The sequence below is a fragment of the Barbatula barbatula genome, assembly GCF_947034865.1.
Source record: "Barbatula barbatula genome assembly, chromosome: 23".
NCBI lineage: Eukaryota > Metazoa > Chordata > Actinopteri > Cypriniformes > Nemacheilidae > Barbatula > Barbatula barbatula.
The window spans coordinates 1196195-1221646 of NC_136786.1; the positions used below are offsets into that span (position 1 = coordinate 1196195).

Sequence of the window (25452 nt, forward strand, 5' to 3'; positions counted from 1 at the left end):
CGAGACCGGTGCAACGGCCAGCTGACACTCATTATCACTCCCGTCACCGGCCTCGTGCCATTCCCTCAGGGCTCTCGTCCCGCCTGCTCGTTACAGAGGTCAATATGAAATTGATAGAGCAATAAATCATTGCTCCTCTTGTTCCAATTGGAAACTCTGGCAAATGGCACAACAGAAAAATCAGGATAAAGATGCAAAACAGTATAAAGACGCAGCTTGATCCAGTTCTCTTGATTGACAGGTCTGGCTCATCGTATATTAGCATAACATCCAGCCACACGATGTCGGAAGAGTGGGTTTGCAACTGCACGCACACATGAGCGACACACTGTTTATGGACGGGACAGTTCGTCCATGTATTTTTATATAGAAGAACATATTCTGTGTGAAAATAATCAAAAAGGCTGATGCTGGCTGCCAACTTTTTTAATGGTAATTGCTGGCATGGAAAAAGTTAATTCTGTATCGACAGCAAAGGATATTTAAGGAAATAAATAATTCTCCCAATATGAAGTACAGAAATTACAAATTCAGTTACACACCCGGTTTTCTTTACCACAAATCCTCACATCATAATTTCAACATCCAAAATCACAAGCTGTGATTTCCCACGAGGACTTGCAGTCAGCCCGAGAGAGAGAAAGATTGAGAGAGATTGAAAGAGACAGAGAGATTTAGAGAGAGATAGAGAGAGAGGCTTGTAATGAACTAGTTGTTTTGTCTTTTGATCTCATGACACTAAAGTGACATACAGTATGACTGATGAATAAACACGAATCAATAACTGAACACACAGGCACATCAGTCTGTTTCCACACACACCTGCAGACATCCTTTAAAGGGACACTTCACCCTCAAGTTTTTCCAAATCTGTATAAATGTCTTTGTTCTGATAAACACAGAGAAAGATAAATGAAAGAATGCTTATTGTTATGTATGCATGTTATTCCTCATAGTGCCTGTAGAGGGCACTGTTAATCCTCATTTTTGTTGTTGTTGGTTCTCGCAAATAAACGCAGAATAAGAATGTGATTCGGAAGATGCATGTGTGGTGAGTGATCTCCAAGTGTTAATATATCATACAGATTATGAAAGTGTAAGACAAAGTGTTAATTGGCGACGAGGTGGATAGCGCTACTACGGATCGACCACAAGAAGTTGTGAGTTTCGGGTCTTGAAATTTTTTTTGTTTATTTGCGTAGCCAAAGCGAGCCAGGTTAGCTAGGATGGCTTCGACTGTAGGCCATATGGAATCTTTTGCTGAAAGTGTCGAACCGTGGACCACCTACATCAAAAAATTTGACCATTTTGTAGAGGCTAACAGCAGTGCTGCCTATAAGTGCCGTTATTACTCAGTGTCATCGGAGGAAAAACCTAGGGATTGCTCCGCAGTCTACATCACAGACACTTTGAGACAACACTTCTCTCCGAAGCCGATGAACGATGAACTACAGCAGGCGAAGTTCTTGCAAACCGACTACTACCACTGCCTGAGGAAGTACTCCCAGAATCACAATGTGGCTTCTGCCCATCCAGAGGAAAAGTTGACATGATACTCACAGCACAGCAACTCCAAGAAAAATGCCTCGAACAAAGGCAGCCTTTGTATATGGCTTTTATAGACCCGACAAAGGCTTTTGACATGGTAGACCGTCTGGTCTTGTGGAGTATACTATCAAGGTACGGTTGCCATGACAAGTATATCAGAATACTGAGGCTCTTACCTGTATATGATGGCATGTCAGTCAGAGTGCTTATCAATGATGGCTCCAAGTCTGAGCCTTTTTCAGAGGAAACATGGGTCAAACAGGGATGCGTGATTGGCCCCACACTGCCATACTATCAATCACGTGACAGTGCATTTGTGAGATATTTACAGTGAACATGTGAAGTGTGTAGTTATACACGTCACAATTAAAGATCATTCTGTTTGCACACAAACACATCTAATGATACTGAGATTTATTTAATTTATGTTACATGAATCTGAAAAACTAAATTGAACTTGAAGAGAAATCATCATTCCTGTTCTCCCTCATGACCTTCCCAAACTCATTTTCACACGTTGAATGTGTCACATTGCTGTGATGAAACACAGCTTAAGGAACAGAAGAACCTGATGTTCTCCAGAAGCTTATTTCTCTCGAGACATTCTGATCTCTTCAGCGTGAGATCAGACAGATGTTTCTCTCTCAGCTTGAGCATCTGTTAAACACTCGTCTCCTGTTGTCCTGACAGCTACAGGTGAGCGGAACGCATTGAATCAGTGTGATGGATGACCCCGCCCCTCCGGATGATGATTTGTCACTGTACTTGATGGGCCGGACATCAGCGCCACGGCAGCCAATCAGACTGATCTGTCACTGATGTGGACGAACGGCTCGAGCGCACGCCGACAGAAATAATTCAGATGACGGATGCTGAATCAGCAGAGAATAACTGATCAGTTATTTATAAACAATCATGTATGAAATATAAAACCTAATTTTACCGTAAAAGTTAAACAAGAATGATAAATAATCTAAATGATTGACGTGTAGAAACGTGACTGAGTGCCTGTGGTCTGTGATGAAGATGGCAGTGTGTTCACAGAGCTCTAATAGAAAATCTCATCAGTATCCTCAAGAAACACAGAGGTGTGTGAACACCTGACAGACGAGATACTGAGAGAGACACACGACACTGTGCTCACACACCGACGGCGGATGACAGATGACAGCATCATCTCCCACAATGCACTGCTGCTTACTGGTACATGAATCAACTTCATCTCTAACGGAGATCATCTGTCATTTACCTCCATATATTGTATCTGTGCTCACCGCCCTGTGCTCCGAGTCTGAACTAATAGACTTCCATCAGAACCGTTTAAGGTTGAGAGAAAAAACATTGATAACACATCCGAGCACACAGGTTTAGATTTCTTCATTTCAATTTGTCTCATTGGTTTAAAAAACACAGAACTTGTGCTTCTGTTTCCTGACAGATGGGGGCAGCATTTCATCCAATAAAGCAAACCTACATTATAAAGATTACATTAAAATATATAAAGATATATACAGGAAATTCATAATTCTTCATTAGTTATATTTGGCTCAAAACAAAATTGTCTGTGAACAAAAGTCAAAGTACATCAAAGTATTCTCTCCTTCATATGTTTGCATTATTGAAATAAGTGACACAAGATGAAGATCTCAAACAACACTCAGGTTTATTAAGCCTGCATGCGGAGCAATATAGAAGCGCTCTGAACGCTGCTGATGCATGATGGGAAACTCTCTGATGTTTTAATATTCTGTTTGTTGCTGCTTCAGCTTTGGACGTTTTTCAATCGAGCGTTTAACTGCTCTGACTGAAGCATCGCTGCAGGACGGATACAGACGACAAACTTTACAGAGAAATAAACTGCATTAAAGAGAAACTTCTGAAACGGCAAAGTGAGATCTGTTCCTTATATCCAAACATCACATCACATGATGTGTGTTCTAGCAAACGTACATTAACACACTTTGTCAGATGCTGATACAACCCAATTTGCTTAACTCGTTCTGTATGTGTACACGTAACGAAATGATGTCACAGAGGAAAATGTGACAGATCTCATCTGTTCTCCGGCCGTCTTTATCTCGCATTATTCATCCGCTCACAGGAGGTCTCGTGGTGGTCCCTGTCAAGTTAGCGGGACCTCAGAGACCTCGGGGAACTACAGACGTGATAGAGGAAAAAATTTAAAGAGCAGGTGAGACACATTGATTTATTTCTCTTGTCGATGAACGCTGTATTCAAGGGCATTGTGTGGAAATGTGACGGATGAAAGCGGTGTGCTCTCTCTCTCTCGCTCCTCAACTTCTCCAGTAAATTATCATTGTTTGAGAGGCAAAACTTATCAATATAATATTCCTGCAGGTGAAGAGCTTCTCATTTGAAAGGCGATTTCTTTTGAAGATGAACATTAATCCGTTCTGTGAATATGAGCCGATATGGTCAGCTCGGAGTCTAAATTGAGCGGATCCATTAAACAACAGGATACAAATACATCACAGCTTGAGTGTGATCATAACACATGCAAACTTCTGCTTAAGTCTCAGATATTTCTCCTGAGAAACAGAGTCATACAGTAAATGTCACAAATGTGTCTGTCATTTGAGTTTGAGAAGAGACGTCATCAATGTGTCACACTGAGCTCAGATTCGTCGCGTCTGCGATCGAAGGCAATATTAGTGAAGATCTCAACATCAACTCATCACATTTACCCAAATCCAGATTGTTTTACTGCTACAATCTCCATTTGTTCTACACCTCTATACTTTCAAAAATTATTTGATTCTCCTAAGCAGCTTTAGGAGAAACATCTAAAACCAAACAGATACTTAAAACTCCATCAAATCTCCTAAACTACAAAAGAGCAACATCTGAGCAAAAACGTTCTCTCCCACACGTGTCACCCGCTCTTAAAGCTTAAACTCACCTCCTGGGCCACAATGCTGGAAATCCGCACGGCCCGTCTCATGCGGGCGTTCCTGCTCCCCGGCGCTCCCTCTTGAGGGATGCTGTCGCGCCCGCTGAACGACATCTCGCTCATCATCTGTTCGCTTCCCCCCGACCAGCGGGCATCGTGCCGCCCGTCCCGGGCCAGCCCATCCGCTCCACGCGCCAGCACGGCCACGACCCCCTCTTCGTCTGACCCGACCCGAGCTCTGTCGTCACCGCCGGCGTCCCAGGCGTCCGCTCTCTGCGTGTCCCTGAGCTGGAGCAGGCGCAGACGGGCGTCGGGTAGCAGCTGCGCGGCTGCTGTCTTTCCCTGGAGCGCAGCCACTGCTGGAGTCAAACTGCGCCGGCTCGTCTCGCTGACTCTCCAAAGTCTCGCCGCTCGCTCGCTTGCTGAAGTTCCCTCCCCTTCTGCTTGACGCTCTGCCTCTCTCTTTATTTAGAAGAGAAGTTGTAAACGCAGGCTTGGCTTGTCGTCTTCTCATTTGGGACGTGTGAGAGAGCGTCTGACACTTGGATGTTTGCTCGCATCTCTAACTGGATGTGCAGAGTTCCACAGGCTGTACTCATCTCCTCTCTCTCTTCTCTCGCTCAGCATCCCTCGCTCCTGCCCCCCGTGTTTCCCCTCCCCTCGGTCGATCCTCTACACCCGATCAGAACTAATTGGTTCTGGCTGCCTGATCTCCCCCAACAGCGGTACGACACCATAAATTCACAGGGGCTCGTGCTAAAAACCCCTGCGCATGTGTTCATTTACCTGATTATGCAAAAACTATGCATGCACTTCTGATGGAGGCTGTTTCTCTAATGCGGTTTTAATGCGACCCGGGCTGCTTGTGTTTAATTTTGTGTCCCGCTTTATCTAAAAGCCGCCCTTAAATAAACTGAGTTCATTTGTTTCAAGGATCTTGTGTTATGTTAGATCTCATGGACCATACAGGCGGCTCGTAGGAGGTCTTGCACATATGTCAACAGAATGAGAACCCATTTGGATTGTTTGCTGCAGTCTGAACCCCGGGAGGTGAAGGAGTACATTGTTTATTATAATATATTGCACACAGCCAGAAGAGCAATGTGGTCGCCCACCAACCTTTAAAAACTGAGAAGTTGTCTGTGACAAATGTCTTTTTTTTAGATTGATTTCAGCAGACATGATACAATAGCAAACACACAGAAAAACATTAGTCAGCAGAAAGTCTTCCAGGCTTTAAACGCAACATTAGCATTAACAGTCAAGAGTGAGAAAAACACTTCTGCAGATTCAGCTGACAAGACTTTCAAACTGAAAACACAACTATTTTTTTACCATGACCGTGACCATGTATTAGTTTTTACATCCACACACACACATTTCTAATTCGCCAAAAGGCCATAATGCCGAAACAATCTGTTAGTAGTGTAGTAGTGCAACAGATCACAAAACGTAATATTATGGATTTTCGGATCAACTAATGTAAATGCTCATCATAGTTTTATTTTTATAATATGAACAGTTTAGAGAATTTTTTAAAGAAGAAGTTGTGAGAAGACCATGAAGATATCAACAGATTATTTAACAGATTATGTTGTACAGTATATGCATTCAATTCAATTTTTATTTATATAGCGCTTTTCAGAGTTTGCATCGTTCCAAAGCAGAAAAATAGAACACAGAACATGAATAGTTTAACTTGTTATAAAAAAGACCTAGTAAATAATATCTAATGTCAGCAGTCTCTCTGTGCCTTAATTAGCATATTTTGCATTAAGTGAATGCTTGGCTAAAAAGAGAGAGAGAGAGAGAGAGAGAGAGAGAGACAGAGAGAGAGAGAGAGAGAGAGAGAGAGAGAGAGACAGAGAGAGAGAGAGAGAGAGAGAGAGAGAGAGAGAGAGAGAGAGAGAGAGACACACACAGAGAGAGAGAGAGAGAGAGAGAGATAGAGAGAGAGATACAGAGAGAGACATAGAGAGAGAGAGAGAGTGAGAGAGAGTGAGAGAGAGTGAGAGAGAGTGAGAGAGAGAGAGAGAGAGAGAGAGAGAGCACCATGAGAGAGCACCATGAGAGAGAGAGAGAGAGAGAGAGAGAGAGAGAGAGAGAGAGAGAGAGAGAGAACCATAAATATTCTAAATGTCAATGGCTTTTATAGTTCACAGGCGGTGGTGCACTGACTTCTTCAGATTATTGTGTTGTTTCCTGCTGTTCGTGAAGACAGAGTGAGCTTGTGTTCATCTATCAGACCCAAAGCAAACACTGAGGTGAGATTCATTCACTACATGAGCAAGATTATGAACCCAGCAAGGTTAAACAGGAACTTTATTCTAGTAAACAACAGGTGTATTCTCTTATTATAAGTTCAGGTTTGTCATGATTCTGCTGCATCATGTCATGTTTCTCTTAGTTTAGTGGCCGGATCATGACAGAACCTCATGTTTAATGTGGAGAGAGACAATTATTGTTCTTATGGCCTTCCATACACTCTCTCCGGTCTCGTCTCTGTACCCATCCTCTCATTGCCCTCGTTATTGATCAATGCCCTTCACCTGTTCCTCTCTTGATTTGCTCCCTTATTTAACTCCCTTGTGTCTTCTGTCTTGTGCTGGTTCATTGTGGTTGTGTGGTGAGTCCATGTGTCTTGTCAGTCTAGTTTAGTGTGTTCTAGTTCGTAGTTCGTAGTTCGTAGTTCGTAGTTCGTAGTTCGTAGTTCGTAGTTCGTAGTTCGTAGTTCGTAGTCCGTAGTCCGTAGTCCGTAGTCCGTAGTCCGTAGTCCGTAGTCCGTAGTTCGTAGTTCTAGTCCGTAGTTCTAGTCCGTAGTTCTAGTCCGTAGTTCTAGTCCGTAGTTCTAGTTCGTAGTTCTTGTTATGAGTTTATTTTAAATCTTAGTATTGTGTAGTTAGTCCAAGTCCTCTCATGTTATGTATCCATGTTTTGTTATGTTACCTCCCTTTTGTGTCTTTATTTTATTATTTATTAAATATATATTACCCGCTGTCTGCAACTGGGTCCTCTGTCCATGTCTCACCACCCGTGACCATGACAAGGTTAATGCAGAGAAAGTGTCATTCTTGACATTAAAAGTTTGTTTGAACTGTATCTAGTCATAAAACTAGCCAAAAATGTTTATTAATAATATCAGTGAATGTTTCAGATATAAGGCAATACGTCTTACAATTTTCCAGATGTTTCATTTTCTTCTTTGGTGGTCGTGGGAGATCCATCTTGTGTTAAGATTATTAGACCTCACAAATTCTTTCACTCTTTCTAATATGTAAATATATGAAGAACACCCTGCTAATGGTTGATATGTTTACGTGGCAATAGATCAAACACACGCTTATTCATGAGTCATGACAAAAAGCACACAGTAAGACAGTTGACCAGCTCAATACTCCACCATATAGGGTAAAATGTCACACGCTCGGCCCACTGTCCAGTTCAGTGTATTTCTGGAAAAGGGAGCGTTTACGGCTCCTTGCTGATTTGATCTGTTTTTACTAGTTTTTTGGCCTCTGTGTATATCAAGCGCTTGAAACGCCAAACATTTTCACAATAAATCTTTAACCTGTTAAGACATTTATATGCCAAATGGACAGAACTAGTCTCTTGCAAAAGAATGAAATTCACCAGCCATATCAAACTAACAAGAAAATGATACTGGTATAGTAAAACTCGCACAGAACTCAAAAAGAACTAATAAGAGGTTCACAGACTGCAAAAACACAAAAATAACTCCTGTGCACTTCAACAAGTATGATATTGTATGAATGTACTGCTTTACTGAAAGATCCTTTTTAAAACAAATGTTCTCAACTCATAGTCAAGCGGGACACTCACTCCCGGTGTAGCTGTTATATTATTACACACGTATAGAGGGATGCTTAACCTCAATAGAGTTCAAAGAGTCTATTTTCCTAGACAACAGAAACTGTACTGAAACATCATAGAAAGACAATTTCTCCAGAACTCATACTGCTCAAGAACTCCAGAGAGAACAACAGTTTCACAGTTAAAGACCCTACAGCGGCAGTCATGTTAAAATCTCTTCCACCTCCTCATCTTGTTAGAAACAGAGTGGAACACAAAAGAAGATATTTGTCTCGGTGGTGTTGTGTTTGTCTTGGGTTACTTGGCTGTAACACTGTTCCCTGAAAAAGCGAGATGCTGTGTTTCAAACGCTATGGGAGAACATTCTTTGTTCGACCGGTTGTGAAGCACGTGTTTCAAACAAGCCAATAATTGCCTTTATATAATTACCCCCGCACCTGCAAGTCATAAATACATGTGACACGGACGCGTCTTCAGGTTCCAACTTTGTCTGAAAGGACGTCCGGCACGCCTCGTTCACGCTTTTTCAAAAGCTACACTCGATGCTGCATTTAAATCGCTATGAGAACGAGAATACCGCCGCCGCACTGGAGGTGTCTGAACCCACAAGGTTGTGTGGTATGTGTGCAAAAGCCAAGAGAAGGCATCAGACGTGACTCTGGGATTAAGACTCCAGGACGTGTGAGCCTGGAGTAGCATGGACATCCAGACTATAAAATCTGACAAATGTGTGCGGAGAGGACCAGCCCGCCGTATCACATATTAAGGCAAGAAAGGTATGCCATCAGTCAGGATTTGGCCCAGAAGCTATGATCCATCATGCCAGAGTGAAATTACAGAGGTTATGAAAAACGAGGCCCAACACTGTAAATTTAGCAAATAAACACCTTTAAAACTTAAGATATCCAGTATACCATAGAAACATGTGGAAAAATATTCTAGAAATACAGAGGCAGCAGATTTTGCAATACACAACATGTATGAGTGAGGTTGACGTTTAATGGCAAAATCAACCCTAACCTAACCTGATAATGGCTTTGTGTGAGGAACAATTCTTGTAAAAGAGTTCTTTAATCATCATTGCACTGACTGCTCGCATTAGGATGTAAAGATGTTAAATTAAACCAGAGAAGACCCCAAGGGTCCGTGGACTAAAAATAGACCTGGAAACCCCAAGCAGGACCTCAAGGATAAAAGATCAGTTCAACCGCACATGTTTGGACGTTACCAATAGAGGAACATTTCATCCCCAGCATGCTTTGCAGGAATAACAAACGACACAATTACTCCAAATACAGAAGCTCTGTGTCCCACTTACAGCCGGATTGCTGCGCTCGGCACCTCTACACAACCGCACACTTCTCATGTATCGTAACACATGCACAACCTCAATGTGCTGACACCAATGTTCTTACAGCCAGGTGCTTTACCTTTGAGTGTATGACATGAACCAAAATCAACCCGCCACACGATCTGGAACAAACGGTGTTAAATTTTACCTTCAATGAAATTTTACATGTTTTATTTTAGACTGGCAGATGACAATATAATACTGCAATTAAAGCCTAATCTTACAGGAATTCACAACGCTTTTACCTGCTTGCTTATTCATGTGATTTTCTAAGATGTAATAGTACAAAACATCAATTGTTTAAAAAAACGATGTGTGGCACACAAAATCACATTTGTGACATTTCCATGTTTTTTCACTTTATAATTTCTCCATAATGCAAAATCTGCTCTTAATTTAGTCCCAATATGTTTAAAATGAACCTCTTTTGTGAATGTCTGAAACACATACCGTGTCTTTCCATCGGTTTAACTATCAGTTTAAAAATGACCCCAAAAGCACAAAGAAGAGATAAAATCACAGGCATGTCAGTAAAGACGGATCAATTTAGCTGAATAACTGCCAAAGTCGCACATGCATCCACCATAAAGGAGGAACAGAGCATATGAAGGTGTGAGAAGGACACTGCTGCTCTTCTTTATGCTGTCAGAAGCACAAAATGAGCTTCGGTGATGAGAAACTGCTTGGTGAGGGATGGTATGAGCAATGAGAGAAGACCGTCATCAAACGGACAGAGAGGTCAATGTTGACCGTTTAACATGACGTGACTGCGGTCAACACAAAACGCAGCTCACGAATGATTTCACTGCTGTGATGTGACGTTTGGAGTGAAACTGGATGATAATGTTGCTTTTGAATAAAAGATTGCAAAACAAACATTGAATAATATTTGTGAACATGGTGAAAGTGTGATGACTCAACATGTGTTTATTAACACCGCCACTCGTCCAACAGGGCGCCGGAGTAAATACGGTAAGCTTCGCCATGGCATCATACATCACGTGTCCTGTCACACGCCGTCTGCTTAATGATGGAACCCCCAATTCATCACAAAGCTCAAATTAACCCACTTACTTTAAGACCCGCGTCTCCAGGGACTGAGCTAAAAAAATATACTCACAGGGCCAGCAAACACACTACACAGCGGCGACGTCACAGGACAAGCACTTAACATATTTTTATGGCAGATTTAAACAACAGGACAGAGTTTGTTGTCTCTCTTGTCCGTAGTGAAAAATGCTTGACAAAAAGTTTCATGGCCTGAACTAGAATTTTCTATTGTATTCTAAAGCTCGGTAAGGAGGATGGGCTCAGACACACAAAAGCAGTTTTGCTTGTGATTCAGGCCAAAATCGTCTTTAGAACTCCTAATTTAAAGTACCATTTAACACAGTGTGTTGGCCAACTGGACATCATATCCAGGCATTCAAGGGCTTTGCTTTAAAGGCACATCATGATGCCTACAGAGAAAATCACACCGTCAGACACGCTTTCTAATGTTTGAGTAATGCATCTAATAAACCCTGCAGCTAACAAACAGACGTGACGGATGCAAAATTACAAGGACAGCAAATAAAGCAAGTGCCAGTTCCAATGAGCCGTCTGCAAGATATCAGTGACGCTAAAGCGGCTCAGATCTCTCACCAGCAGTCGTGTGGAGCTCCATCAATAATACAGCGCGTATCTTCGGGTCAGCTCAGCTAATAGAGGTCCACCGGGCCAATAAAAGCTTTGAACTGTGAATTTAAACTTGGCTGGTCAAGTATGAGATGGAACCAAAAATGGACAAAAAAGGCAGAACAAATAGCAGCTGCTCTCACATCAACTCAAATAACTTTAACAGAGCAAAAGTGACCCATGACCCTGTGATCTTCAATACCGTAAGAAAAAAAATCACAGATGAGATGTAATTTCTCCGTTAATTCTGTTAGACATCAATGAGTGTGTTTATATGCACAGTCTTACGCCGATTAAGCTTAATAAGCTGATAAGGTGTAAGGGCATGTAAACGCGTAAAAAGCTTTTCCTTTATCGGGGAAAGCTCATAAACAGCGTACGCACAACCTGCTCGGCAGAGGTCGTTTTTACCCATTACTCCAATTTCACGCTGCATGTAAATGCCAGTTTTTCCCAGTTTTGTTTATGTGCGCATGTCTGACTGCGCAGTAGTAAGAATCCCAAATGAAAGTAACGGTAAAATAACGCAGAAAAGTCCACCCTCGAATCATGCCGTTGATGTAAAAACCTAAAAATTAATTAAAAACTATTCTTGCATATGCCGGTTCTGCGGACATGAGAAGACATACAGTATATAAATACAGCTTGTGACCGTTTTACCGCTGACATTAATGAACAAACTATTGAACGTGACGTCACTGCAACCTGGCATCTACATTCATTTACACCTCATGTGTTTCAACCATCACACTCTTTTTAAAATTGTATTTGTTACTTGAATGAAACACAACAAAGAAGAGCTACATCTAGTCATTTTATCTGCACATCTGTAGAACGGTGTATCTGAATCCTACACCCGCGAGACCTGTAGATGTTCTCACAGACACCATGAGTGATAACGCTGAAAACAGGCCAGCGCTCGCCACATGATTTATGACACCAACTACAAACGCTGTTCGTGCATAAGCAAAAATAATAGCATCTTGTTCCTGCAATTGCACCAACAGGCCAACCGTACATACTGTACATGAAGGCAAAAATAGTCCATGTGAAACAAGGCAATGATTCATGGTGTATATCATCCTAACACTGACCTACTAATACACTCATGTTATATGGAGCACAATACACACACTGAACACGGAAATACGACATCATGTGTCTATATGAGAATATAAATACAGCTGCTGTCAGACTGATGTGTCTCATGTAGACAGGACGGTGATGGTTAAGAGTCTTGAGCTTTTGTTTGGTGAGAGATTGGACTATTGTGTGTGAACTCCCACTGAGCCGACTGAGATTTGAATAGAAGATCTAAATAAGACACAAACCACAGACTTCCAGACCCACTGAAGACCTCATCAGACATTCAGACACAATATCTTTCCGTAGAGAAAAAGACAATAACAGCCTTAAATTGAGTTTTTCTTCAAAAAAGATCTTTAAAACTGTATGATGTCAAACATTCCTAGTTAAATTCCCCAAACAGAATTTTCTGCACTACGGTTTGACATTACAGAAGTATTTCTTAAGTCAAGCACATTACTCATAACGTGACAAAAAAACAACTTTACAAACTTGAAAATGTGAAATCACATTGCCTTTGCTTAATTTACTAAACATTCAACAAAGACACATAATTTAAGTAAAGTTCTCTTGTGTTTTTACACTGAGCTTTTAAAGGTTCATATAATGAAGTGCTTAGACATGAAAAGCTTTTAGACCACCAGTGACTGCAGTGACAGACGAGAGACGATCCAGAAAGTCGCACATCATTCGCATAAAGTTGAGCTAATCTCAGTTTTGTTGCTTCGGTAGACCCACAGCTGATATGACTGAAGTCCAAGATAAAATTGACATCAGGTTTGTTGCAAAACCTTCAGGCCCTCACAATAGTCAAGTCAAGTCAAGTCAGCTTTATTTATATAGCGCTTTTTACAATTTTCATTGTTACAAAGCAGCTGTACAAGAAAAAATGACTATAAGTAAAACATAAAAGGTTATGGAATTCAAAACACAGGTCAAATATCAGACACACAATAAATTCCTATATGCAGTGTTAATTAAATAAGACTTACAAATTCTAGCAGCCCCCCCGGCCAGGCAAAACAGTGCAAAACAGTATGCAAACGGTGGCGAGGAACCCAAAACTCCGATATGACTAGAGACACTCGAGAATAAAGCACAGGCATACTGACATTGTTTCTGAGGTAAAACCCAAGGTAAAATAATTTCATTTACATATTATCTAAATAACAAAGATTTGTTTTACTGTCATCATTTTATACTATTTCAAACATTCTTTTTTATTTTTGAATCGGGTTAAAGCAGTAAAACATGTCTGTGATATAATAAAACAAATAACACTGTTGTGTATTATAAATAGTTTGAAAAAGCAGTCGATTATAGTAAAGACGCACTGGTTCGATTTTTCCAAAGACTTTAAAGTGAACGAGCTGTGTTCTGATGGTGTGTATGAAACTGTACTGCCTATAATGGCACATAGTTATCTCAGCCATAAACTGTGTTTACCCATAAACCTCCCAATTATGGGGCTGCAAGCTTCAAAGGCTGCATTTCAAGACCGATTGGCTCACAGCAGCGTGACTGAAGGCTGATAAGGACTCCCATTTCCAATGCCATCTCATGGACTACAACGAATGGATCCTTAACAGCCTCGGTTATCCCGAGATTCATTGCGCGCCTATAACAGGGTTATGACTAGAAGGGGTACAGCTACCTCCACTGGGCATTTTTATCTCACTGACAGCAGTTAATTACAATATGTTTATTTTTGTTGGGTTAAGCTGCTTTAATCTAAATAAATGCATCATATTCTTGAAAATAAAATAAACATGTTTAAGTTCCGTGTATGTTAAAAAAAGTCAGAAATGTCTCTGCTGTGTCCTGCAGGAGCCATCACATGACAGGAGCAGCAGGTGACATACCTTGGAAATCCTGCATAAGGCTAGACAGTCTCATTTGGTTCGCTCGTGGACTTCAGGGGCTGCGTGCTTTGAAGGCCAGCCGTGTTAGTTATCTAGCCGTGCTCCTCCCGAATATTAGGTCAGCTGTGGTCTAATGGTTAGAGCGTTGGGCATGTGATCAGAAGGTTCTAATCTCAGTGCCAGCAGGTCATGACTGAAGTGCCCTTGAGCAAGACACCTTACCCCTGATTGCTCTGCAGTAATGTGACACTGTAGCGTCTGCCAAGTGTAAAATGTAAAGGTTTCTACGTTGCATATCAATACGTTTTTGCCGCTATTTTCACTTTGTAAATGATTACACTGACAAATAATGATGAAAGGAAATGATAAAACAGGGTTTTAAACAGGGGCGTCACTAGGCCCTTTTTAGGGGGGCTTCAGCCTACGAACACCTATGAAAACATACTTTAGAAAACGATCATGATTTATTTTAATTTACTTTTTAAAATTGAAAACATATTATTGTATTTCTCGGCATTACATTGTGCAGCCATTTTTGTATTAAGTAATAATGAATCATTAGTGTATCATGATACATTAGAGTAAGAGTAGAGTAAAGGGATTTGTGTTTTATTTTAAGTAATTGATTTATAGAAGTGGCAAATTGATAATTCATGTTGTTATTTTTAATACATAGAAATAAATATAGAACAGATTAAACATATTTCCAATAGACAATTACATTAATACAGGTTTTGTCTATATTCTTATACATACACTTCTCGATTACAATGAAATAGTGGATAGCTATAAGGTTAGTAGTATACAAACCTACCCTAATAGTCAAATAATATTTTTTTAATCATACCCTTATTGGGGGCTGAGCCCCCCTAAAATGGAAATCCTAGAATCGCCCCTGGTTTTAAATAAATTACCCTTATTGTAATCCGTCAAAATGACAGACGCCCTTCAGATTTTTCTGTCATTGGTAAAATAAATCTGTCAATGAGGGAGAATTTTTGGTTGACGCGACCTCTGTTCTATACGTTTATGATATTTTCTGCAATGTGTGTATGTGTATGTGAACAGTGACTGCATAGTGACATTATTATCAAAGAGAAACCTGAGAAGAACAACAGCTGCATAAATTCAGAATTTATAGTTACTGCTACATCTGAAGCACACCTGTCATTTCTGGAGTCTTGCTGTCAGTTTCACCTCAGCGGTAGAACTCCACCTGTTCTCACCCGTCAATTCTGCGTTTAACCGCAACAGTATGATCCATAGAAATGGATTGAAAACGCTTGGCCCGCCATGCTCAAAACGCATCAGTAAAACCGCTGCCATGCTGTTTGGTTATTGACATTTCTAGAAGTGGCTGTGTGTACGTTAAAGGCTCACGCTGTAAACACATTAAGGCAAAAGTATAGTCCAGCCGTCCGCATCTGCAATTTCCATCATCATGGTGGATTTTGGCAGTAGATTGTCTAGTTCATGTTCAAAGGGAAACATGCGGTAAGTGGCAAAAGCGGTGCTCATAACGCAGGCGCAGCTTAAGTTAAAATATATTCTCTTTTTGTAAACGGCAGCGGCAGCCACAATGGCTTAAAGGCGGCACCGCGAGCCGTATGAATCCATCTATTTTAATAAGTTATTTTTTAAATTTGATACATTTTTCCCAAATAAACTGAAAGGCCATGTCTTTGTGTTCCCTGCTACATAAAGAGGTTGGGTTGAGGTTGGTTCTTGGTTGTAATAACTAAGAACATCAGTGCTGCCTGGTTCACTCCATCGCCTCATGTGATGAGTCCACATGCATCTATCTGCGCTGATGGATTAACCTATGAGGATTTAGACACTCAACAACTCTGACTCAACGGTGGCCATACAAATAATTACGTGCACATGCTTAATGTATTCAAATTAATTCAGCTGAATAAATCAAGACATTAACTCCTTATAATTCTTACATTCCTGCACATAATGTAAAATAATAATCTAGCACCAGCAATACTAAATATTCTGATTCGTTCCTGTTTAAATGTACAAACATCAGACTTTGAATGTCATTCTATCACCCTAAAAGTAGTTTAGAGTTTTGGCATATAATAGATGAGTGCATCGTGACTTTAAATCAATGCAGTATAGAGCGGGCCCCCATTTCAATTACGCCCCATGATGAGCCGCCCATCGCTGCCACGCCTGCCCCATCAAGATAAATGGACCCTACGCTGCCAAAATAGGTCACCTGTGCTGTTGAGGCTGATGAGAAGAGGGCGTTTCAGGGACACCAAATGAGATGACGCAACCACGGACCACAGCATCACCTCCACCTGCTCCTCACAAACACATCGATTGATCCTTAACACCAGGATAGTTCAACCAAAAAGAAGAATTCTGTCAATGTGTATCCTTTCTCGAGTGATTCATCTTCAGTTTAACACACTTTGAGAAATGCATCACAGGTTTTGTGTTCAACCAATGGAAGTCAATGGAGTTCAGTGTCGTTTGGGTATCACCGTTCTTCAAAATATCTTCTTCTGTGTTCTGCAGGTTTGGATCTTTCATGATGATTCATTGGGAGTCCCGACTGAAAAGGGCACCATGAAGAAGTGTGAAAGCTCGTGACTTTGCTCAGCGTCTCACACAAACATCAGTCAGAAACACTGCAGGAGTCAGCGCTGGGTTCTGATATATGATGTGATGTGACGGCTGATGAATGGAGCACATTCATGTCTGGAAGTGAAGATCCACAACACATGACGGAGCATCATTTTAAGATGCTGTTGGCCTCATGATCTCATTTTAACACTTTATTAGACAGGTTATATACAGGAATTTCATTCTTTGAAGACCTTTTTCAAGATTGGCAACACTTTATCTTACATTTACTATATAAAGATTGTAAGATAGGACAACTAAACAGTCTTAGTTAGTAAAAACAGTTTAATAATTAAACATCATTTTGAAGGGTAGGAAAAAAGCACTAGAGAATTAATTGAGTGACTAACCCAAAGCAAGACGACGGACACACAGAGCAGAAACCTCACGATTATTCCCAGAGACGGCCCTCAGCCATGGTTCCAACTCTTTATCCTCCAACCATGTTGTTTAACAACCGGGTGTTAATGGACCTCACACTACTCACCAACTCAATGATTAAATTCAGCCAAACTTTATCATATGACCTCTATGGACTAGGGATGCCCAGAAGCTCTTGGCCGAAGCCAAATGAAAATGAAATACTTTGCTGAATATCGAACACAGGTTTTCTTATTTCTTGTCACAACTCGGGTCTCAGGTGTGGTGGGTTGAGAGATCTACCACTGAGCCACAGAGCAGATAGTGTTGGACCCAAACGAAACACTCAAGGCAATACTCCAGGTAAAGGTGATTTATTTTAAAAGAAAGGTACTTTGCAAGTCCATAAAAAGTCCAACAAATACTTCTTTCTGAGAAGAGGTTTTACTAACAAAAAAGATATTGCAAACAATCACAGGAGGTAAATAAAACAACTCTATGCGGGGAGAATAAGCTAAATCAAATAACTAAGAACATCTTACTTAGGATCACTTTGCTTACTGTGACCGACTCAATACGAGACGCATAGCCAAGACTCAAAAACCAAGTGAGGAGTAAGGGGGAAACACAGCTTAAATACTCTAGGGGAAACAAGGCACAGGAGACCTGGATAAAGCTAACAAGGACACAAGAGGAAGAACTAAGACAGAGGGGAATACAGGTGACCTCTAGAGGCCTGGAGACAAACAGCAGGAGGCAGGATGCTGACATTTCTTCTATTTACTAAGCCAATGTTTTCAGTATTGCATTAACTGAATGGTCAGTATGTGCTTCTTATATTTGATCTTGCTTTTCAATATAATAGAATATAACTAAAAAATGTAATTGAACAAAACAATAGTCATTTGCTGGTTTAAGATGGCCATGTGCTGGTCCTCAGCTGGTATAAACTGGTCAAACCAGCATCAAAACATACCTAACACAGCGTATGCTGTTTTTCCAACACGGGTAGGCTAAATTTAAACAAAAATAGAGCCCTCTCCCTTCTTGAATAGCCTAAATTAGGCTTGTAACTGACTGCTGAAAGAATGCACCTTACAACAAATGTCCTTCAACATTATAAGCTAAAACTATGAATAAACGAAAACTGTTGAAATCGGCTACACTGCAAAATGATTTAAAGAACAAAAAACATCCAATCCAGCAATTCTGACTGACAACCATTTTGGTTCACGTCTCTCCACAAAAGCTGATTGTTCTCTCAGGTGCGCTCGTGGCCGGGATGCACAGATTCAGGGAATTGTGTGCACGTGCCCACTGTATGATGTCAAAGGATGCCGCGAGCGGCGGGGCTACTGTCGGAAAATGGCAAATAAGACTTTTGAATTCTTTTTAATGGCCTTAATTTTCTCTCAATATATATATCAACTTTTAATACTTCTTAAGACCCCGTGGACACCCTGTTAGATACAGTTTCTGTAATGTGCTTTGTGAAGTATTACAAAAAACATCCAAAGAAATGCTTGCAGTTTTATAATGCATTTCTGAAACGATATCAGATTCCTTTAACAACATCTCATTTACAGGATTTCTGTCTTGTAGAGCTCAAAATAGAAATCTCACATGAGTTTGCCTGTTTACAGATGTCTTAAACGGTCCTCAGATTTACAAGTCTGTGATTCACATTTCTCATCTTTCTCTATGAAAATGAAATTTGGCTTGCAGGATGTAAACTATCGTTTAATATTTTTCTCTGAGACTAAACAAGCCCGTGTGAGACATAAGAGCAACCTACGAGCAACAACATCGCCTCTGATAGTAGATGATGAGATAGCAGAGTCTAACCAGCTGAGTTATTAAAACTCTTAAAAGTGGACTAAAGTCATTCAAATGGGTTTTTGATGAAAACATGTCTGAGCAAAGTGGGGAATGTTTGACTAAAGCACAAAACATGCTGAAAAACCAGATCTGACTAATGCAGACACATAAAGCCGGGACATTATTCTCCACAGGACAACGTCAGCGTTACAACTGTACGAGATGTACGACGCGTGGAGAGAGGGAAAAGGGCCTGTGCTGGTACATCCCATTGGATCCAGCACGACATTATAATGGATTCATGTAATTGGTCCTGAATTAAATCCGTGAGTGAAGCGCTGCTCCATTTGTTGGTCCACGATCAGATTATTCAGTGGTCACTGAAATCTCATGTTCCTAATCTGCATCTCCTGAATATGTAAAGTTCTCAAAATAACCTGATTAAATCACTCTCATCATCACACACAAAATACCTGCATCTGTTTCTAAAAGGGATCACATCACACATCATTTTAATATTTCCCCTTATGATGGGGTTTTTGAATCAAAGTCAATGAAATAAATAAATAAATGCATGTACTATCATTTAAAGCAGCATGTACAAACAGTTTTCAATGGGCATCTTTAACATTGAATGTGTGACGTTGATTTTTTATTTCTAATGAGTGTTGATTGTATAAATTAAATACGATCAAATCCTGCGTGAATGAATCATTTGTGCTCAAAGGACTCGACTGGATGAAGATTATATGATGTTTTTTTCTAACAAAGACACTTTGGCTTGTGTACAGAGAGAATTCATAACCCGAGTCTGTCTGATGCTTACAGTCGCCCTCAGAGAAGAGCCAAATGAGGTCATGTTCACACGTAAAACACACAACACTTAACAATAACGTTTTCTTAGATTATTTAGCGTATTAGCTAACAATAAACAATATTTTTCTGCATTTATGAACCTTGGAGCTAACAGATATGATCTGTGATTTTAATAATGTATTGATTAATGTTGGATTCAAGATTTTTAAATGCTGTAAAACTGTTCATTGTAAGTTTGGTGTTGCTTTAGCACGATTGGTGTCACAATGTGATAGCTGTACATTTATTAATAACGTATAAACTTAATGCCATTTTACTTATACATACGTATACATTTCTGAAATAAAAATGTTTAGTCCGTGTTGACTAATTGTATGGTGTTACCAAAACATTCAAAGAAAAAACAAGATAATTTAATAAACAGCCAAAGATGAAAAAGATGCCTAAACAACAACATGACTCTGTCACATAACTAATGTATACTGCCACCAACAGGTTAAAAGATGTAACAGCAGGTGACTGGGATCAATTTGACCTTTCATTTCAGAATCAGTAGAGGTCAAAATTGAGATTACAGGAAACATACAAAACACAATGTCCTGGTTTATCCTGGGCAATAACACACAGATTAAACTGTGTGTGTGTTACTAAGTACATCAGAACATAAATAAACCGCACAGCTGATGTCAGAAACCAAAGCAACTTGAAACCAACAGGTTACATCTTGACTGCTGTTAGAGGAGAAGTCACACAAACACACTTCTGAATGTTATTTTACGCTGTTATGTCATAACCTCCGTAAATTAACTGTGTGTGTGTGTGTTGTGTTTGATGCCTTCAGCTGTTCATCAGCTCTTCTGGATCAGACACGACTGGTCTGAACACAAACATCATCAGCCAAACACTTGAACACACTGGAATGAATTGATATTTCTCATGACCCTTAAAAGCTGTTGATCTAAAGCTATGATTTTACAGGATTTGAAGAAGCTCACAATGATAACAAATGATTTATTCTTGATTTTCTTAATTGTTGCATCTAGACAGCAACATAAGGAACAACTGGAGAAATCAAGATGATAGAAAGTGTTTATATAACCACAATCATTTCAGATCAAATGTTTCCAAAACCAGATTATGTATGCCATATAAACTACATTCATTTCATAGCTCCACGCACTCTTTATGCATTTTAACGGTCTCATTTGTTTTTGTACTATTTCTTCTCAGTTTTAGGAGGAACATCATAGACCAGGCTGATACATAAATAAAACATAACTGAGAACTCCATTATACCCCCTGAGCTCGAAGAAAACATTCCACTGGACAGATTTAAGACGACATGGGCTGTTTAATATTTTTTGTGTTACTTGTGTGTTTAGGTGTTAAATAGACTCATAATAACAACAAATGTGAGTTCAAACCTTTGACTGATCATGTATCTGACAGACACAATACACATCCAGCACAACACACACACACACACACACATGCACAATCACACACAAGCAATCACATCTCAGAGAAACTCACTGCGGCAAACATTAGTGAATTCTTCCTCATCTCCTGCTGTGGATAAATGACAAACACCTGCATTATGACTTTATTTCACATCATCTACCTGAAATCACGCTGATCCCGAAGAAATGTTTGTAACGTCGATCGAAAGTGCAAAGACTTCAGTCATCTGGAGCATCTCAAAACCATCTACACAAACAACAGACGTACACACACTAACCCTCACACCTTCAAACCCAAACTCATCTGTCTTCATTTGATCCAGAAACATCCGTCCCTCTTTTAATCTCACCGTCTGAGCGCTTGGCCATCACGCTCAACCCGGTTTATCTCATCTCACAGTCATTCTGATGACATTAGGATTGGTGTGAATCTCTCCTGAGGAGATGAAGTCATACGAGGAGGTTTCATCCGCTGAGCTGTGATTTATATCATGAAAGCCTTTGAACTCAATTCACACAATTAGCCTCAATTATAAAACACAGCAGGACACGTTTCTGTCAATGTAAAGTGACTCAAAAATCATCTGTGAATTATTTATGTTCAACTCTTTTATTTTTGTGAGTCATCTTCCCAGTTAAAAAACAGCATATGCTGCTTGGGACGTTTTGAAGCATGGTAGCTGGTTTTGAGCTCATAACTAGATACGGACCAGCTCAAACCTGCTACCTTGCTTCAAAACATACATACCTTTCAACAGGGCTGGGGTCTGCTGAATGGATACATATAAATGTATGTGTAAGGTTAAGTACACTGTTTGACGCAAATATAAACCTGCTTGTGTTTCATGAATGTGGCTCATTGCCTTTGGACAAAAAAACGATCATCAGACTCCAAGCAAGACACTGTCATGTTTGTATTTGACAAAGCTCTTTTAAATAAAGGTTCTTTGTAGGATTTCATGTTTAGTAAAAGCTGTTGTTAGATTGAATGTTTTTTCGGAGGCTTCTTCTTTAAATCTTATCTCAAACGTCATTGTGTCTCCCGGTTTCCTTCACTTCTGCTTAAAGGATCCTTGGGTATAGAGCGATGTATGGCTTAATTTATGAACAATTGCATTGACTTCATAATTGTGAAATAAAAAAGTCACAGTATTCAGAAACTTTGAAAAAATATTTTTACTTGGAGGCCGCCATTTTTTGGCGTCAAAATCTTTGATGTTGAATGGTTGCAACCTTAAGGCAATGAGCCTCTTTCGCAACAGCGACGCACACACGTTTTCCATATATAACACTAAAATATGAGACGTAAAACATAAGATCAGATATATAAACACACAGGGACAGTAGGTGGCGATATGTCCTCTTGACACAAACCAGTCTGCCTGCCATCAAAGAAGAACGCGTTCAGTATCAGTAAGCGTCTGTTCAAGGTAAGCGTGCATTAAATCATCGCTTTAAACAACCGCCTTTAAGACATTTAAGACATCAGCATTCACCATAATCATATACATTATGAAAATACTGATAATATTGTTTCTGACAAACAATATTAAAATGTATGAAAATACACCAACTAGCGTCTTTATTTTCTTTCTAATTTTAGCATCATATATATATATATATATATATATATATATATATATATATATTATCCTACGGAACCTTATATTTACTGAAGAACTGGTTACTGTGTCTGAGTTTTGTTACGCTGCCGAGCTGTGTGTGCAACCAGTTTACATCATCGACAAAGAACATGGCGCCTCCTCAGGTTAAAATGAGTAGTACATTTAGTTTTTTTTTTCAATAATTTAAAATATTTACGTGTTTCTATCGACAAATGCTAGTAGTGTAAGGCTATTACAACGAATTGAGTCACACAACTCTCTATACACTCTCTTTAAAATCTTTTGTATTTCTCACATGAAGAAAGTCAAAGTGTTTGAATCAACATAAATACATCATGACAGAATTCATCCTTTAAAAAGTGTAAAGTCTTGAATGAGGCTGTGTAACTCTGTTTACTTGTAACTGAAACCTTTATTTTGAAGAGCACAGGTTGTCAAAGTCAATCTCAGTCACGCTTGCCTGAAGCAACGTCTGCATTGATCCAAAACAAACCAACACTGCCATGTTCTCTTTTCACAGCATTCTCATGGTTTTGAGTTCAAAAGCAAGATAAAACTCTATGGTGTTTCAGATGAACCTTTAAAAAGGAAATGACATCAGACCCAAAAACTGCCCTAGAAACAGAAGAGTCTCCCATTACTTTTATCTGCGGCGCCACAATGTCATGGCCATATTTGTCTCAACTTCAGTCGTTCAGATGTGAAGCTGTAAATTTAAGCATTCGGTGTGGAAAACGGGGAATGTGGAAGGACAAACGGGACCAAAAACACATTTTTATTCCTCCATAATGTTTGTGAATTTCCAGCGCAACACGCCCTGATGATAATGCGTAAACACCAGACACGTGACTTACCTGAGTGACTTTCTCCGTGACGTTGTGCGTGCGGTCGATGAGTTTACAGGGTGCGATGATGTCCATCTCTCCGGCAGGGAGGGCGATGAGAGGGTCCGCTTTAAAATCCACAAAGTTGAGTGTGATCTGAGGGATTTTACTGATGGTGCGGTAACGCATGAGGTCAGAGTCGGAAGTAGAGTTTAAGATGCTAGACCTGTTGTACATGGCACCTGTGAAAAGAAACAGATTATTTCAACTCGGGTGTGAAAGGTAAGGCTAATATGTGTCGAACATGACGGATCAGAATGTCTCACCCGTGCTGATGCTGGTGAGGCGATTTCGGCGCTTTCGGTCCCATTCGGGCCTCATGGCCTCGATGTCGTCCACTGAAGACGCGCGGCGCATGCTGTGAAAGCTCTCGCGTGATCGGCTGTTTGTCAGGCTGCACTTGGACACAGAGGCGTCCGGGTTGAGCCGCTGTGGGCGGGGCGAGGAATGACCCAGGGGCAGTGTGGTAGGATGGTGCGGGGCTGGCGGAGGTGAGCCGGGGTCACTGCCCAGGAGGTTACGCTGGACCTCGGGCAGGAGAGAGGATGGGGTGCACGCCGCGGTGGTGGTCCGGCGAGACCGCTCGTGCTCTGGAAGAGAGAGCAGCTCACAGAGAGCGAGAGACTCGTGGCTTTCTAGGCGGGAGGTTGTGGGGACAGCCGTTACCCGGCCGGCCTCGGGGTCCTCCCGCAGAGAAGATTTACTGTTGTTCCGGGAGTTTAGGAGAGGCAAACGCAGACGGATCCCTCGAGCGCGATCTACGACACACATTTGTAGGAAGTCCAGATCAATTGTTTCTTTCCTTTAACAGTATTGTAAGTCAGTCAAAGTGGAGTTTAACCTTCGTTTCACTTGAACAGTATTTTTTTAAAGGCAAACAGCTGTATTACAGTAAGTGTTTGACATAAAAGTACACAGTATATATTTGACATACTTGAATGACGGCACAGAAGAGGCAGCTTGTGATTGAGATCTTGTGGTTCGTGAAACTTATCGTCGGGCATGACCTCGAAATTCAGGATAAACATGATCACCACGCCATCTTCGTTCTTGACCGGCACCACGTCCACTAAACACAGAAAACACACACCTGCAAGAGAAAACAACAACCTGTTAGAGATAGAGTCACAAGAAAACACACACACACAAACACAATATATAAAGCGAATGATAAGAATTATTGTCATGCATATTCAGGATACTATGTATGAACTCCTGACGTTAAAGGGACATAATTCTGTCATCGTTTCCTCTCTTTCGAGGTGTTCCAGATCTGTAGACATGACTTTGTTCTGATGGGCACAGAGACAGATATTTGGAAGAATGCTTATAACCAGACAGATTTTGCCCCCATAGACTCCCATAGTAGGAAAAATACAATGATAGTCAAAAGTGCCCAAGAACTACATTCTTCAAAATATATTCCACAAAAACAAAAAAATGATAAAGTAATTGTTCCTACTATTGGTTATAAACATTCTTCCAAATATCATTCTCCGTGTTCATCAGAATAAAGACATGTACACACATTATTACACAAGATCAACATTCTATAATAAATCAAACCACAAACAACATCACAC

General features: G+C 40.4%; 1 protein-coding gene across 1 annotated transcript in view; it reads right to left on the bottom strand.

Moving 5' to 3' along the window:
• The window catches only part of kcnh2b (potassium voltage-gated channel, subfamily H (eag-related), member 2b), a gene marked incomplete at its 3' end in the record, with an annotated part of 110163 nt that overhangs the window by 21102 nt on the left and 63609 nt on the right, over nt 1-25452 (bottom strand). Inside the window, exons 2-4 of the mRNA XM_079487596.1 lie at nt 24804-24959; nt 24136-24627; nt 23840-24051 (exon numbers count right to left, since the gene is read on the bottom strand). Of these exons, the coding sequence (XP_079343722.1) occupies nt 23840-24051; nt 24136-24627; nt 24804-24959 (860 nt within the window). The remainder of the gene's footprint in view (nt 1-23839; nt 24052-24135; nt 24628-24803; nt 24960-25452) is intronic.